Source organism: Schistocerca piceifrons, chromosome 2 (assembly GCF_021461385.2).
Source record: "Schistocerca piceifrons isolate TAMUIC-IGC-003096 chromosome 2, iqSchPice1.1, whole genome shotgun sequence".
NCBI lineage: Eukaryota > Metazoa > Arthropoda > Insecta > Orthoptera > Acrididae > Schistocerca > Schistocerca piceifrons.
In genome coordinates, this window is record NC_060139.1 from 782,364,040 (window position 1) to 782,381,319 (window position 17,280).

Genomic DNA, 17,280 nt, shown 5'->3' on the forward strand with positions numbered 1-17,280 from the left:
TCCGAAATCACTAAAAACAGACTTCAGAAGAATAAACAAAATTCAGAAGCTCAAAATCTTGGAAAAAGTATACAAATAAATGGGATAATATATAAGCTAATGACACGAGAGCCTGATTGACAGTGACTGTGTACGAACTCTCCAATGCTACATACAATAAAAAGAGTCATTTCCCATAAAAACAAAAATCAGGAACTATTCCATTGTAACAAGACATCAAGCACTTTTCGTAGCAGAATGCATTGCTTCACTCAGATTAGAAGAAATGGAGAGGAACTGAGAAGGAGATAAAAATCCTTAAAAATTCTGGGGTCGGAAACAGATGGAAATTGCAAATATAGCGAGTAACAAAGAACGAAACTGAAGAAGATTTTACACAATTCGGAAAAAATTGTCACTTTATGTGGTCATATAAAAAGAAGTGAGGAAAGTAGGCTAACTACACAAATATTTCAATACTTCAACAACAAAAAGAGGAAAAAATAAGTAGATCGAGGAAAGTCAAAAGACTTAGAAGAAAGAAATATTTCTGAAGAAGATATCTAATACAGAGGAAACTTCATGACCTAAGTTAAGGAAAAGGAAAAAAGAGCGCAAAGGAATCGTAACTGAGGAACACAGGAAACAGCAGTATGAAAGAATGAAAAAAAAAAAAATTGTGAAGAAAGGAAAAAGAAACCGATCGGTCATAGACGCAGCAGCCATGGACTGTGCGGCTGGTCCCGGCGGAGGTTCGAGTCCACCCTCGGGTGTGGGTGTGTGTGTTTGTCCTTAGAATGATTTATGTTAAGTAGTGTGTAAGCTTAGGGACTGTTGACCTTAGCAGTTAAGTCCCATAAGATTTCACACACATTTGAACATTTTTTGGAAAAAGAAAGTCTTCCGGAAATAATAAATCATAAGTGACTGTTGCACATTGTCCATAATTGGACGGATACGACGAAAAAGTATTTGAGAGATATTTCGTCACAACTGGAAAGAGTCCTGAGTTTCTGACAAGTTCGATACATCCTTCACCCATCCACTGAAACTCAGGTGTTACGTGATTATGTTAGGATCGACTGAGGTCTGCGCAAAGTAGGTGAGCGCAGAGGTAATTACTGTGATCTCGCTTACAGAGAGAATCAATGATTCAAATTGTTAAAGACAGGCGTTCACAACAACAGCCATACAAACCTGTTGACTTCGAGGTTGTCTCTGTCAGAAAAAGGAGAAAATGTTTACGTTAGACCCAGGAATGGATGTATATCACGATACACCCCAGAACTGTTATACTTTCACTAGTTCCACTTACTCTGGTGTTATTTGCAGAAGGGTTTTTGGAGTGAACATGGTGGGGTGTAGCTACGCCTATGGGAGGCCGTCTTAGGCACGTCTTCTCCGTACTGCAAGAGACTTTTTTTCCGCGTTGTTAGTTTTTATCTGATGACGACGAAAATCGAAATGTCGGGCTGACTGATAAATACACACTAAGAAAAAAAAAAGACGCACCTCAAAGGAGTTATCTGAACGGGGCGGAAATTGCTAGATACGGTGTACACGTACAGAAAACATTGGATGGTTTATTCAATAGAAAAAGCTCTCGTTGCTCCAACTCTGTTCATTATACAAGCAGTTATTCGGCTTGGCATTAATTGATCGAGTTGTTGGATGCTCTCCTGGGGATACCGTACGAAATTCTATCCAACTGGCACGTTAGATGGCCAACATCACGAGCTGATTGGAGGGCTCTGCCTATAATGCTCCAAATGTTTTCAATTTTGGAGATATCCGGCGACCTTGCTGACCGAGATACGGTTTGGCAAGCACGAAGATAAGCAGTAGAAACTCTCACCGTGTGTGGGCCAGCATTATCTTGCTGAAATGAAAGTCCGCGATGGTTTGCCATGAAGGTAGCGCTTTGCTGTAAGGCTGCCGCCGATGACGACCAAAGGGATCCGACTGCTATGAAAAGAACTAGCACCACAGACCGTCAGTTCTGGTTGTCTGGCTCTATGGCGGGCGACGGTAAGGATGGTATCCCACTGCTGTCCAGGGCGTCTGCAGACACGTTTTCGGCCCGGAATGTCATTGACTGGAGTCGAATTGTCTTCAGTGCTGAGTAGCGGAGACAAGTCTGGAGACGCCCCGAACACTAGGAGGACGCCAATCAGACTGTCGCCCGACATACGGCCTGTCAACTAGCAGTGATGGTCTGGGTGTCATTTCATTTCACAGCAGGACCCTTTGATTCCTATCTACAGTACTCTTACAGCACAGCGATACCTAGACCACCATCAATGGCCTGTGTTATTGATTAGTCTTCGTGTTTGCCAAACAATATCGTGGCCAGCAAGCTCGAAAGATCTTTCCCAGTGAGACCATTTAGATCATTATGGTTAGGGCTCTCCAATCAGCTGAGGATTTCAACAATCATCTAACGCGCCACTTGGACAGAATTTGGCACGATAACCTTCAGACGACATCCAGCAACTACATCAACCCGTGCCATCCCGAACCTTGCATAGGGACCAGAGGTGGTCCAACGCGTTATTGCTCAATTTGTGAAGCTCTTTCTCTTGAATAAAACCTCCAAGTTTTCTGAAACTGTAATCATTTGTTTGTCTGTAATTTACATCACATCTAACCATTTCCGTGCCATTCGCATAATTCCTTCCTGATGCGTCGATTTTTTTGTGCTCTGCAAACATTTGACTGCTGTAAGTGCGCAATAACGAAACCAAAGATATAATTTAACCCATCCAGTGGCTGGTATAGATACTGTTACTATTCAGCGTCTGTGTTTGCCGTAGAGCCTGTAGCAACTGAAATAATGGACTCGGGGAATTACTTCACGGGCAGACAGCCCCTGTCGGAGTTGCAAAGACACGTTACACGCTCCGCCAGCGCATAGTCGCCTTCACACTCTCAGCTCCCTTGGCTCGAACGACGCAGGCTCCGGGAATGTCCTGAGAGGACTGTTTGCAGTTGGCAGCAGGGCTGTGCGGTAGTGTTGGACGGTACTCGCCTTGCGCTTGACGGTGGCGGTCTTGGTGGGCGCGCAGTGCTCGCCGTCTCCCGGGCAGTCGCAGCCGGCGCAGCGCCTGACGGCCACGCAGCTGGGGAACGTGATGGCGTCGTGCTGCGTCACGTTCAGCGTCACCATGGCGCGCCGCGGCTGGCAGCGCAGGCCCGTCAGGCGCCGGTGCAGCGACACCAGCTGTTCCGGCGACACTGCGGGCACCACACACCGCTTCTGCAGTAATGCTATCGAGTCCGTGCTAGACTGGGTTTACGAGACTACGGTTCTCTATGGCATAAAAGACAAATTAAAACAATGATTTTTGAGAAGATTTCTCTAGTTGAAAATGAACATGAACAGTCACTAGAGCAAGAAACTTCTTTTTTATGAGGTTACCAGTTTAGGTCCGTTGTAGACCATCTGCAGACCTCACACCATGATGGTAGACGGTGGCTGCGAACAGAGCAGGCGCGACGACTGCACGAATGCTAGCGTTCGTGGAGTTGTCACGCCTGTTCCGTTCGCAGCCACCGTCTATCATCATGGTGTGAGGTCTGAAGATGGTCTACAACGGACAGAAACCCGTAACCTCATAAAAAAGAAGTTTCTTGTGGTAGTGACTGTTCATGTTGGGTTTTAAAAAGTTAAAACAATTAGCTGTGTCGATCACTTTCTTTCTCACGACGCGTTTCGAGGGTTTGCACCCTCATCTTAAGGTACAACAGCGGAATACATTGACCTTTTGTTTGCTGGATGTACCCAGCTGTCTGTTCTGTACATAGTTTCGCTGCAAATCAGGTATAATCTGCACTAGTTATCGTAATATGACACTGGATTTGTAAATTTTTAATAATAGTAAAGCTACTTTCAAGATGTTACAGCTGAAAGAACCACGAGATTTATTATTCATATACATTTTCATCATCATGTGGCACACTAACACGAAACAGAAGCACAAAAAGTCCAGAGATTGTGCACATATAGTAGAAATGAAGCGTCTTCTAAGTCAAAGAGCATTATCAGCTTCCATTGCGAATTGCCCCTAAGAGTCGTCAGGGGCATTTCTTCTGATGTTTCGACATATATTTGCTATTCCGTTTTTGCAGTGTGTAGCTGGAGTCAGCCCAAATAAAAATGGTTCAAATGGCTCTGAGCACTATAGGACTTAACATCTGAGGTCATCAGTCCCCTAGAACTAAGAAGTACTTAAACCTAACTAACCTAAGTACATCACACACATCCATGCCCGAGGCAGGATTTGAACCTGCGACCGTAGCGGTCGCGCGGTTCCGGACTGAAGCGCCTAGAACCGCTCGGCCACAGCGACCGGCGTCACGTCTTTAATTCGACACCTAGTGTCGACAGTCAGCATTAGTTTGTTCCCTGTTATAAAGATAATGATTTCTAAAGCGCTGTTTTACGAACCCATTCTAGAGAGCGATCCAAAATTAGACCACTGCAATATTCGTCTTACCGTGACAGTTTAGCAGGGACACTAAGAATAATCAGTACTCCAGTAGTGATTGAGCAGCACCATTGCACGCCGGTATCACTCAGCACGTGCCAGGACAGTGCTGTCGTTGCAGGAGTGCTGTTTATTCTTACATCCGATGTTCATCGATAAAACGAATATCGGGCAGGACTAATTCTGGACCGCTCTCTTGAATGGGCGATTAGAATCCTCTTTAAAAATCATTTTGTTTGAAACGGGAAACAAACCAGCATTTTCCATCTACACTGGGAGTCGTATGAAAGACGTGACTAACAGTATTTGTTTGGGGCCACTCCAGGTACACATTCAGAAAACGAAATTACAAGTACCGGGTGATCAAAAAGTCAGTATAAATTTGAAAACTAAATAAACCACGGAATAATGTATATAGAGAGGTAAAAATTGACACACATGTTTGGAATGACATGGCGTTTTATTAGAACAAAAAAAAAAAAAAAATGTCCGACAGATGGCGCTGGACAGCAAAACGTCAGTGACTGCGCATGACAATCATGTATAAAAGGAGCTGTAATGAGAGAGAGAATCAGATGCGCCAGCAGTTGCAGCATGTTGACGTTACCTAAAAAGGCGCTGTTAGTGAAGCTGTATTATCAGACGCGTGAAAGATCTCTTGCGCGCGTCGTTTAGTGATGATTGTGTGCTCAGCCGCCACTTACGTCATGCTTGGCCTCCCAGGTCCCAAACCTCAGTCCGTGCGATTATTTGCTTTGGGGTTACCTGAAGTCGCAAGTGTATCGTGATCGACCGACATCTCTAGGGATGCTGAAAGACAACATCCGATGCCAATGCCTCGCCATAACTCCGGACATGCTTTACAGCGTTGTTCACAACATTATTCCTCGGCTAAAGCTATTGTTGAGGAATGATGGTGGACATATTGAGCATTTCCTGTAAAGAACATCATCTTTGCTTTGTCTTACTTTGTTATGCTAATTATTGCTATTCTGATCAGATGAAGCGCCATCTGTCGGACGTTTTTTGAACTTTTGTATTTTTTTTTTTTTTGTTCTAATAAGACCCCATGTCATTCCAAGCATGTGTGTCAATTTCTACCTCTCTATCTACATTACTCCGTGATTTATTCCGTTTTCAAATTTATACTGACTTTTTGGTCACCCGGTATCTGCCGAAACGCCAGAGAAAACGCGCCTGACAGCTATTAGGTGGAATACCCTGTGTGTACAGGGTGTTGTAGGCATAGGTACAGATATTCTGATAATTGGTACCTTAATGTGTACCAACTCGCGTGTGTTAGTTGTTTTTTCTCAGCGTTTAATGGTCTTTCACACAAACAGATCACATAATGTACTACCTGATGTTTTCTGCACGCTTGTAACTCCACAACGAAGTATGCGCTTGACAGCAAAGACAATTCATTCTGCGTCGATGCGTCCACACTTCAGTGCCTAACCTTCTGCCCAATGGACATTAAGCAATGCATACTTGGAGGTACTAACCGACCTAAAAACATAATATTCCTAAGAGCTATCAAATGAAGTAAGTAGCGATATAATGTTGTTCAAAACAATGTCCTGTCATCAACAGAAATGTCTTCCCTTATACACCTAATACCCTGCGTGTGTAGCATGAACTAGAACTCCACCGACAAATTTCCAGTCATTGTTTAGAGAAATCTTGTAAGCATTTTGATACGAGGGACCCACGGAATGCGTGGATCATTACAGAGTAATTAAGCAATTATGATTTATTTGGTTTGCTTCTGTGAAAATATCTTCACACCAGCAAAGTGATTCTAACATATAAAAACCAAAACGTACAACATACAATACAACACATAGGGTAATTCAACAGTCCTCAGACAAAACACTGTATTGTGATGGGGTGGTCCGTGATGTGGGAGCAGATCAGCAAAGCATCGTTATGCTTGTCTTCCATTACATCCAATGAACGCATACATGAGGTGCACATTGGCCAACGCTTCATCAGCAAATCTGTCCATAAATATACTGTCCACATTTCGCAGTGTTTTGCACTATTTTCAGTGCAATACACATACAGAACTAATTGGGACAAGGAACCTTATTTGTTAATGTACTGATTGGTGATCTGGGAGTTGTTTTCAAGATTTAGATCAATAAGAACCAAATGACAATACAAGTTGATGTCTATCGTCTAATATATTTGGGAAGGTTCCAAAAATAGTCCATTGCCACTGTCACAGCTTTGTCATTGAAGATGTTTAATCCACCTTTTCTGTTTGCGGATAAAATTTCAAGTTCTTCATAGAGGTTCAATTTCTGACATTTTTTGTTTGGTTATTAGTTTTATCTGTGTTGTTGTTGTTGTGGTCTTCAGTCCTGAGACTGGTTTGATGCAGCTCTCCATGCTACTCTATCCTGTGCAAGCTTCTTCATCTCCCAGTACCTACTGCAACCTACATCCTTCTGAATCCGCTTAGTGTATTCATCTCTTGGTCTCCCTCTACGATTTTTACCCTCCACGCTGCCCTCCAATACTAAATTGGTGATCCCTTGATGCCTCAGAACATGTCCTACCAACCGATCCCTTCTTCTGGTCAAGTTGTGCCACAAACTTCTCTTCTCCCCAATCCTATTCAATACTTCCTCATTAGTTATGTGATCTACCCATCTAATCTTCAGCATTCTTCTGTTGCACCACATTTCGAAAGCTTCTATTCTCTTCTTGTCCAAACTATTTATCGTCCATGTTTCACTTCCATACATGGCTACACTCCATACGAATACTTTCAGAAATGACTTCCTGACACTTAAATCAATACTGGATGTTAACAAATTTCTCTTCTTCAGAAACGCTTTCCTTGCCATTGCCAGCCTACATTTTATATCCTCTCTACTTCGACCATCATCAGTTATTTTGCTCCCCAAATAGCAAAACTCCTTTACTACTTTAAGTGCCTTATTTCCTAATCTAATTCCCTCAGCATCACCCGACTTAATTTGACTACATTCCATTATCCTTGTTTCGCTTTTGTTGATGTTCATCTTATATCCTCCTTTTAAGACACTGTCCATTCCATTCAACTGCTCTTCCAAGTCCTTTGCTGTCTCTGACAGAATTACAAAGTCATCGGCGAACCTCAAAGTTTTTATTTCTTCTCCATGAATTTAAATACCTACTCCTAATTTTTCTTTTGTTTCCTTTACTGCTTGCTCAATATACAGATTGAACAACATCGGGGAGAGGCTACAACCCTGTCTTACTCCCTTCCCAACCACTGCTTCCCTTTCATGTCCCTCGACTCTTATAACTGCCATCTGGTTTCTGTACAAATTGTAAATAGCCTTTCGCTCCCTGTATTTTACCCCTGCCACCTTTAGAATTTGAAAGAGAGTATTCCAGTCAACATTATCAAAAGCTTTCTCTAAGTCTACAAATGCTAGAAACGTAGGTTTGCCTTTCCTTAATCTTTCTTCTAAGATATGTCGTAAGGTCAATATTGCCTCACGTGTTCCAGTGTTTCTACGGAATCCAAACTGATCTTCCCCGAGGTTGGCTTCTACTAGTTTTTTCATTCGTCTGTAAAGAATTCGTGTTAGTATTTTGCAGCTGTGACTTATTAAGCTGATAGTTCGGTAATTTTCACATCTGTCAACACCTGCTTTCTTTGGGATTGGAATTATTATATTCTTCTTGAAGTCTGAGGGTATTTCGCCTGTTTCATACATCTTGCTCACCAGATGGTAGAGTTTTGTCAGGACTGGCTCTCCCACGGCCGTCAGTAGTTCCAATGGAATATTGTCTACTCCGGGGGCCTTGTTTCGACTCAGGTCTTTCAGTGCTCCGTCAAACTCTTCACGCAGTATCATATCTCCCATTTCATCTTCATCTACATCCTCTTCCATTTCCATAATATTGTCCTCAAGTACATCGCCCTTGTATAGACCCTCTATATACTCCTTCCACCTTTCTGCTTTCCCTTCTTTGCTTAGAACTGGGTTTCCATCTGAGCTCTTGATATTCATACAAGTTGTTCTCTTATCTCCAAAGGTCTCTTTAATTTTCCTGTAGGCGGTATCTATCTTACCCCTAGTGAGATAGGCCTCTACATCCTTACATTTGTCCTCTAGCCATCCCTGCTTAGCCATTTTGCACTTCCTGTCGATCTCATTTTTCAGACGTTTGTATTCCTTTTTGCCTGTTTCACTTACTGCATTTTTATATTTTCTCCTTTCATCAATTAAATTCAATATTTCTTCTGTTACCCAAGGATTTCTACTAGCCCTCGTCTTTTTACCTACTTGATCCTCTGCTGCCTTCACTACTTCATCCCTCAAAGCTACCCATTCTTCTTCTACTGTATTTATTTCCCCCATTCCTGTCAATTGCTCCCTTATGCTCTCCCTGAATCTCTGTACAACCTCTGGTTCTTTTAGTTTATCCAGGTCCCATCTCCTTAAATTCCCACCTTTTTGCAGTTTCTTCAGTTTTAATCTACAGGTCATAACCAATAGATTGTGGTCAGAGTCCACATCTGCCCCTGGAAATGTCTTACAATTTAAAACCTGGTTCCTAAATCTCTGTCTTACCATTATATAATCTATCTGAAACCTTTTAGTATCTCCAGGGTTCTTCCATGTATACAACCTTCTTTCATGATTCTTAAACCAAGTGTTAGTTATGATTATGTTGTGCTCTGTGCAAAATTCGACCAGGCGGCTTCCTCTTTCATTTCTGTCCCCCAATCCATATTCACCTACTATGTTTCCTTCTCTCCCTTTTCCTACACTCGAATTCCAGTCACCCATGACTATTAAATTTTCGTCTCTCTTCACAATCTGAATAATTTCTTTTATTTCATCACACATTTCTTCAATTTCTTCGTCATCTGCAGAGCTAGTTGGCATATAAACTTGTACTACTGTAGTAGGTGTGGGCTTCGTATCTATCTTGGCCACAATAATGCGTTCACTATGCTGTTTGTAGTAGCTTACCCGCATTCCTATTTTCCTATTCATTATTAAACCTACTCCTGCATTACCCCTATTTGATTTTGTGTTTATAACCCTGTAGTCACCTGACCAGAAGTCTTGTTCCTCCTGCCACCGAACTTCACTAATTCCCACTATATCTAACTTCAACCTATCCATTTCCCTTTTTAAATTTTCTAACCTACCTGCCCGATTAAGGGATCTGACATTCCACGCTCCGATCCGTAGAACGCCAGTTTTCTTTCTCCTGATAACGACATCCTCTTGAGTAGTCCCCGCCCGGAGATCCGAATGGGGGACTATTTAACCTCCGGAATATTTTACCCAAGAGGACGCCATCATCATGTAATCATACAGTAAAGCTGCATGCCCTCAGGAAAAATTACGGCTGTAGTTTCCCCTTGCTTTCAGCCGTTCGCAGTACCAGCACAGCAAGGCCGTTTTGGTTATTGTTACAAGGCCAGATCAGTCAATCATCCAGACTGTTGCCCTTGCAACTACTGAAAAGGCTGCTGCCCCTCTTCAGGAACCACACGTTTGTCTGGCCTCTCAACAGATACCCCTCCGTTGTGGTTCCACCTACGGTACGGCTATCTGTATCGCTGATGCACGCAAGCCTCCCCACCAACGGCAAGGTCCATGGTTCATGGGGGGGTTATCTGTGTTGTCAAGAGCATATCCAGCGACGTTAATGCGCCTAGCTATACCAGATTTAGCAATGGGCATCAACATGATTTTTATTCTAGAGTTATAAGTGGAACTGACATTACATTTGATGATAAAGAATTACGCTTACCGCAGAAAGGCATAACTTAGGATAATCACTTAAGCACACATACATTAAGGATATAATAAGAGCCACAAATAATGCAGCAGATGCCGGTAAGGTTAAGAACAACACGCCAAGGAAGTCCACTGACCATCACCAACTTGACCTCATATTTTAAGGAGAAAGAAAGCAATCTAGCAAGACATCAGTCCCAGAAATCGATCTCACGCGAAAATTTGCGCCATAATTCTTACAGTAAGCAGTCATGATCTTCCGAAAGTACAGCTTTTAAACTTCCGTATGCCCCGTTTGTCACTCATTCATCTCACATCATCTGCTTCATACCCAAACGCGAATGACAACCAGAGCTCCACTATTACAGAGATGCCGAAAACTAGAGAATGTGAGAGGGAAAGTGGACATATCTGCCCAACGTATTTTGGTATCTTGTACGAGAACACATGTTATTTTGCGAAAAATATTAAATAATATAAGCTCTTATCAGTTCAGTGTTAATTATGAGAATTCTCGTACTGACATTCTGGATTTATACAGGGTGTTACAAAAAGGTACGGCCAAACTTTCAGGAAACATTCCTCACACACAAATAAAGAAAAGATGTTATGTGGACATGTGTCCGGAAACGCTTAATTTCCATGTTAGAGCTCATTTTAGTTTGTTCTTCCACCTACGCTCAATGGAGCACGTTATCATGATTTCATACGGGATACTCTACCTGTGGTGCTAGAACATGTGCCTTTACAAGTACGACACAACATGTGGTTCATGCACGATGGAGCTCCTGCACATTTCAGTGGAAGTGTTCGTACGCTTCTCAACAACAGATTCGGTGACCGATGGATTGGTAGAGGCGGACCATTTCCATCGCCTCCACGCTGTCCTGACCTCAACCCTCTTGACTTTCATTTATGGGGGCATTTGAAAGCTCTTGTGTACGCAACGCCGGTACCAATGTAGAGACTCTTCGTGCTCGTATTGTGGACGGCTGTGGTACAATACGCCATTCTCCAGGGCTGCATCAGCGTATCAGGGATTCCATGCGACGGAGGGTGGATGCATGTATCCTCGCTAATGGAGGACATTTTGAACATTTCCTGTAACAAAGTGTTTGACGTCACGCTGGTACGTTCTGTTGCTGTGTGTTTCCATTCCATGATTAATGTGATTTGAAGAGAAGTAATAAAATGAGCTCTAACATGGAAAGTAAGCGTTTCCGGACACATGCCCACATAACATATTTTCTTTCTTTGTGTGTGAGGAATGTTTCCTGAAAGTTTGGCCGTACCTTTTTGTAACACCCTATATACATGCCTCAAAGTGAAAATGAATGGACCTAAGCAACTGATCAATTATTATTCCTATTTTATATACATGTCTCAAAGTCAAAATGAATGAACCTAAGCAGCTGAAAGATTATTACAAAATCAAGTTAACGATTTTCGGTTTACAGTTTAATCATACCAATCACGTTGAAGAATAGTGCATCCTGTGCAAATGTTCTTCACTTTAACAGTTCCAGCTTTAAAAGTCAAAGAATACAACGCACGACAGTGATGTTAATAATTAAATAGCGCTACTCTACGTGTTTAATGACACACACATTCGTTTACCTCTATTTGTGTATGGCAACATAAAATTGTTCAAAGTAGAGGAATCCCAGGTACCAGCTGCAGGTGAGAAAGCGTGCACTTCGCCATAATGAACAGAGTATGTTACCAATTTCAAAACAGTATTTGAGAGACGTCTTACTCACTCCACTGTACAGTACTTCGTGCTCGGACAGTCAGTTAATGCAGTGGGGCAGAGCGAGTGACAGACAAACGGTGCGCGCGAATAAAGTTTAAAAGCTGTACTTTCTGAAGATCATAAATGCGTGCTCTCAGAACTAAGGCACAAAGTTCCGAGCGGGATCGATTGCTGGGCCTCAAATCTTGCTATTGTTTTTTTTCCTTAAAATATAAGGTCAAGTTGGTGATGTTTCCTTGTAAGACTTGCGAAACCTCCACGTGGCAACATGTATCTCACATTTGTCTATAGCGAACAAACTTATTGTCTAGTGTATCTGTTTGAATTTTACCCAGTAACAAAAATTAACAGCGCACATATGTGCTAAATACGTTCCGTTACATGTGTGATTGTGGTTGTTGAATGTAGCAATAAATAAATAAATTAACAACAAATAGGTGTCATATGTAAGTTTACCAGTATGTTTAGAGGAAGGTACAGGCAGTGGTAAATATTTGAGTTGATTAAAAACTTCACAAAGTTTCTAATATAACGAATACCGGCAAGATCATCAGTATGGAGCCCGTAGTGGTATGACTCGGCCGTCAACTAACATTTTCTGTATCACAGTGGGATCTCCCTGTTCTGTCCCTGGGTTCGTGACGTCCCGTGGGCTACCAGTCACTCGTCATAGGCTCAGTATTCGGCAGACTCCAGTTCGGCTCCACAGTCCGACGAACCAGCCTGACTGCCCTGCGTGCGACTCCAATCATGAGACACGGGCGAAGGTCTGTGTGCGTCAAGAAAGTCCTTGCTATATAAGGTGTCCCCCATAAGACTCGCCAGACGCCATGCCCATGATACTGCTCCTCCACTTCGATTAAAATTATTTTGTGATTCACGATTAAGCAAAGTTAGATTGGACTGTGGAAAAAATTGGACTGTGTAAAAATTGGGACCGTGTACGGGCGCTGATGACCGCGCAGTTGAGCGCCCCACAAACCAAACATCATCATCATCATCATCATCATCATCATCATCACGATTAAGCAAGTCATGCAGTAGGAAACAGCCAGCAGCCACTAGTACAGCGGTTTTTTTAGACCAGTTCCCCTGAGTGCAATCAGACATTACAGACAGTAACAAGTACCCTCGTCCACCCTGCCATCAGTTGGCCCTCTCCCCCCCCCCCCCCCTCCCCCTCATATTAACACCAACTTTAGCACCTAACTAAACTGTAGAATGAAGGACTTTTCTCGGAACACTTTTATTTTTAAAATGACGAAAGATGAATGATATTTAGGTTGCGTGCGTGTGCGTGTGCGCTCGCGCGTGTGTGTGTTAGAATGAATGACAAAGGAATTCGTGGTGCATCGCAAGTGGTACTCACAACTACTTCCCAGAGAGGAAAGCTAACTGCCCACAGTGAGGCTACACACTTGTTACAAAACCTGCTTTCCCTGCATTACTGCTCTCCATTACGGAACTTGCTCGACCTGCACACTGCATTCCCATTTAAAATCAAACACCTTCAGACGTGTGCTCTATACTTACTGTTCGTAAATCACTTCATTATTGCACTCCTTAGTTCTGAACTCGCAGAAACTTCAGGCTGTTAATACTTTCTGTCTCACCAGTCTAATAGTAATAATTGTTTCATTATTATAATAAACTGTATACAGCATAATAGTAGCCCACATGTAGTTAGGCTGCGTCGTGCTGTCAATTAATTCGTTTATCTGTTTCGAAGGGGGAAATGAAAAAATTTCCGGGCTGCTGCAGGTACTATCTACAATTTTAAGAAGACATTTTCTTGAGATATGTATAAACTGTTACGTATATGTCTCACTTTTATCATCAGCGATATACGGGATAAAGCACGACATATGTGTGTAGTGGGTGCACTGCGTGAGGAACCTGTAACCTCCACCGCATTAATTCTGCTAACTGAGAAAAAAGTAATTATTGATAAATGATGTAATCAGTATTAGATTCTTACAAAACTGTGATAATAGCGATCATATTTTGAAAATAATTTGGTTTCGTGACTGAAACACAATCGAACGGTTTAGTCTTTACACCTCAGGAAATTTCATTTACCTCCAGGTTGGGAACCACTACAATAGTAGTTCGCTCTCGAGAGCCATGTGTTCGCCGCGATACCTATTCCGTGGGTACCCGGAGAGCCTCGTAAAGAATAGCTGGCTGAACCCTTGAAATGCTGCCCCCGCAACTGCAAAGTTCAGAGTATTTTATTCCAGCTCTGAAAACATTAACAATTTTTTTCTGTGATGCGTAGATGGAGTCAACGCAGACAATGCCTACTCAGTGACTGTTTCATGCAATGCTCAAAGTTCTTCTACGAGTTTATCTTGGACAAAAAGCCTTAGAATTTTAATTTCATACGTTCAGTCGATGGAGAAAATACAAATCTGGCTGGCGAGACAGTCAGTTCAGTAACTAAGAGATAATCTCCACTCCTTCCAATCTGAATATGTAAGAGCAGTCCTAATATGGTTTAAATTCAAAGAAACAGTATCGACGCCTATTGAGAGACATATACAATATAAATGAATAAGAGGTGGCACTGATCCTCCATGGTACACTAAACATGTCAGCACATTGTTGCACGCAACAAGAAAAGCGCGCCAAATTTAAAAGCACGCAAAGCCCTCAAGATTGGAGAAGTTTTACAGAAGCTCGAAATGTAGCGCGAACTTCAGTGCGAGATGCTTTTAATATTTCCCACAACCAAGCTGCCTCGACATCTGGTAGAAAATCCAAAGAGATTTTGGTCCTATGTTACGTACACCAGCGGAAAGCCACAATCAATATCTTCACTGCGCGCAGCAATGGTGATGTTACTGATGACAGTGCCACTAAAGGCCGGCCGCGGTGGCCGAACGGTTCTAGGCGCTCAGTCCGGAACCGCGCGACTGCTACGGTCGCAGGTTCGAATCCTGCCTTGGGCACGGATGTATGTGATGTCCTTAGGTTGGTTAGGTTTAAATAGTTCTAAGTTCTAGGGGACTGATGACCACAGATGTTAAGCCCCATAGTGCTCAGAGCCATTTGAACCATTTGAAGTGCCACTAAAGCAGAGATTCTAAATACGGTTTACTAAAATTCTTTCACCCAAAGAAGACGAAGTAAATATTCCAGAATTCGAACAAAGAACAACTGCCAACTTGAGTAATTTTCAAGTAGATATGCTCAGTGTAGCAAAGCATCTTAAATCACTTAATAATGGCAAAGCCTCCGGTCCTGACTGTTTACCAGTCAGGTTCCTCTCAAAGTATGCTGATACGAAAGCTCCGTATATCTCATATACAACCGAACCCTACCTAAAGACTGAACAGTTGCACAAGGCACACCAATACCGAAAAAAGGAAATACTAAGATCGATTTGCAGTATGACTTTGGAATATATACTGTGCTCGAACACTATGAGTTATCTCGAAGACACGTGCTCAAGCGTATTCAGAAAGTATCGTTTTTGTGGAACACAGCTAACTCTTTGTTCTCACGAACTGATGAGTGCTACTGACAAGGGATGTAAAATTGATTCCATAGTTTTAGATTTCCAGAAGGCTTTTGACACCATACCACACAAGAGACTTGTAACTTAATTTGCTTTTCTATGGAGCATCGTTTCAGTTGTGTGACTGGATTCGTGATTTCCTACCAGAAAGGTCACAATTCATACCATCTGACGGACAGTCATCGACTAAAACTAAGTAATATCTGGCGTTCCCCAAGAAAGTGTTGTAGGCCCTCTGCTGTTTCTGACCCACATAAACGATTTAGGAGACAATCTGAGTAGCACTGACTGTAAAACCTGGATGTGTAAATAACTGAATTACAGTCTGTGGAAGGCACACGAGGTACTGAGCGGGGTTTATGACAAAATGGAGGACCTGTGAACAGTCTTTAGAATCAGGCTGGATTCCATTGGAACTGTTGTGCACAGCGACTGTATTGTAATTAAAATAGGAAGGAAATCAGCAGTCAGTTGTGATTCAATTTATAATTTATTACTGATCTAGATTTCAGCTATAGTGTAGCTATTATCAGTCCCAGATATGTAAGAAATACAAAGGAATGTCATCAAAGTAGATCTATGTCACACTTGCGCAGAACTGGAGACTCCATAGTAAGTAACATTCCTTATGAAGTGAGTCATATAGCCTCAACAGGCTTTTAAATTCACAAACATTTCTTGAATACAACTAAGTCTGCTGTCTACAGACCTATACAACCAGCCGCAGTATACGACATAGAGGATGAAGAACGTTCGCTATGCCAATTACATCTGTTTAAGACTAACAGTTCAAACAAATTTGGTATTAAAATAAAAGTAGACAAATAACAGTTATAGTAGAATACAAGTTTTGCGTTAAACAGATGGCACGCTAAAGTAAGACCGAGATAAATACGTACTGGAACAACCCAGTCATCCTCATGTGAAATATGGGGCTTAAAACTATTGTTAAACCTTTTTTTTATAAACTTTTACTTGAGACCTTGGTGTAAGCAAATCATAATTATTATTTTTATTCTTAACTTATTTTACAATGTCTCGTATGAAACACCAAAAACATGCTAACACTCTACATAATACAGTCATGTGAACTATGTGCTATGGCCGTTAAGAGAAAGTAACGTAAATGAAGCTCACTATAAAATGTTACTGACAATTCAGTTAACTATATAATGGCCTGGTTTATACATCCCTTCAAAACGTCAAGAAACATTTTGTGCCATATTTGGAGGCATGGAGCACATGAAGAAGTTGGTGATACGAATAGTAAGATTTCAGAAGTCGCTTACATTATTACACAATCAGCTGCAACAGTTTTCGATGGAAATGAACGAAGACCTTAGAGATTTTATGTATTACTGCAGAGTATGTTGGTTAAGTGACGGTGCATGCATGGGAAGATTTCTCGATTTATAACTCGCTATTGTTGCTTTCATGACGAAAATTGAGTGCAACAAATTAGACCATCCGGAATGGACTGCAGACCTTGCATCTTAAGTGGACTTAACTGCCCACTGCCTGCAGTAAGACTTTGCAAGGTGAGGAACAACTTATTTCTGATTTGATGTGAATGCATTAAAAAAAATTCACATTGTAAAAGAGACAAATTTTGACAAACACAGTCCAGTTCCCTAAGTTCACTGACGTTAAACAAATTGCGAGGTCTGTAGAATTTATTGTGGCCTAGGCAGAAGTATAGGGGCAGTTTCCTAAACGTTTTGGGGACATTGTCAATCTCACATCTGTTTTAGAGCTGATTTCGAGACCGTTTGTCGTTTC

The 17,280-nt window shown here is 41.9% G+C and overlaps 1 protein-coding gene across 1 annotated transcript in view; it reads right to left on the minus strand.

Annotated features, from left to right (window-relative positions):
* The window catches only part of LOC124775846, a 127,456-nt gene that overhangs the window by 13,386 nt on the left and 96,790 nt on the right, over window positions 1-17,280 (minus strand). The window contains exon 4 of the mRNA XM_047250681.1: window positions 3,008-3,213. Within this exon, the coding sequence (XP_047106637.1) occupies window positions 3,008-3,213 (206 nt within the window). The remainder of the gene's footprint in view (window positions 1-3,007; window positions 3,214-17,280) is intronic.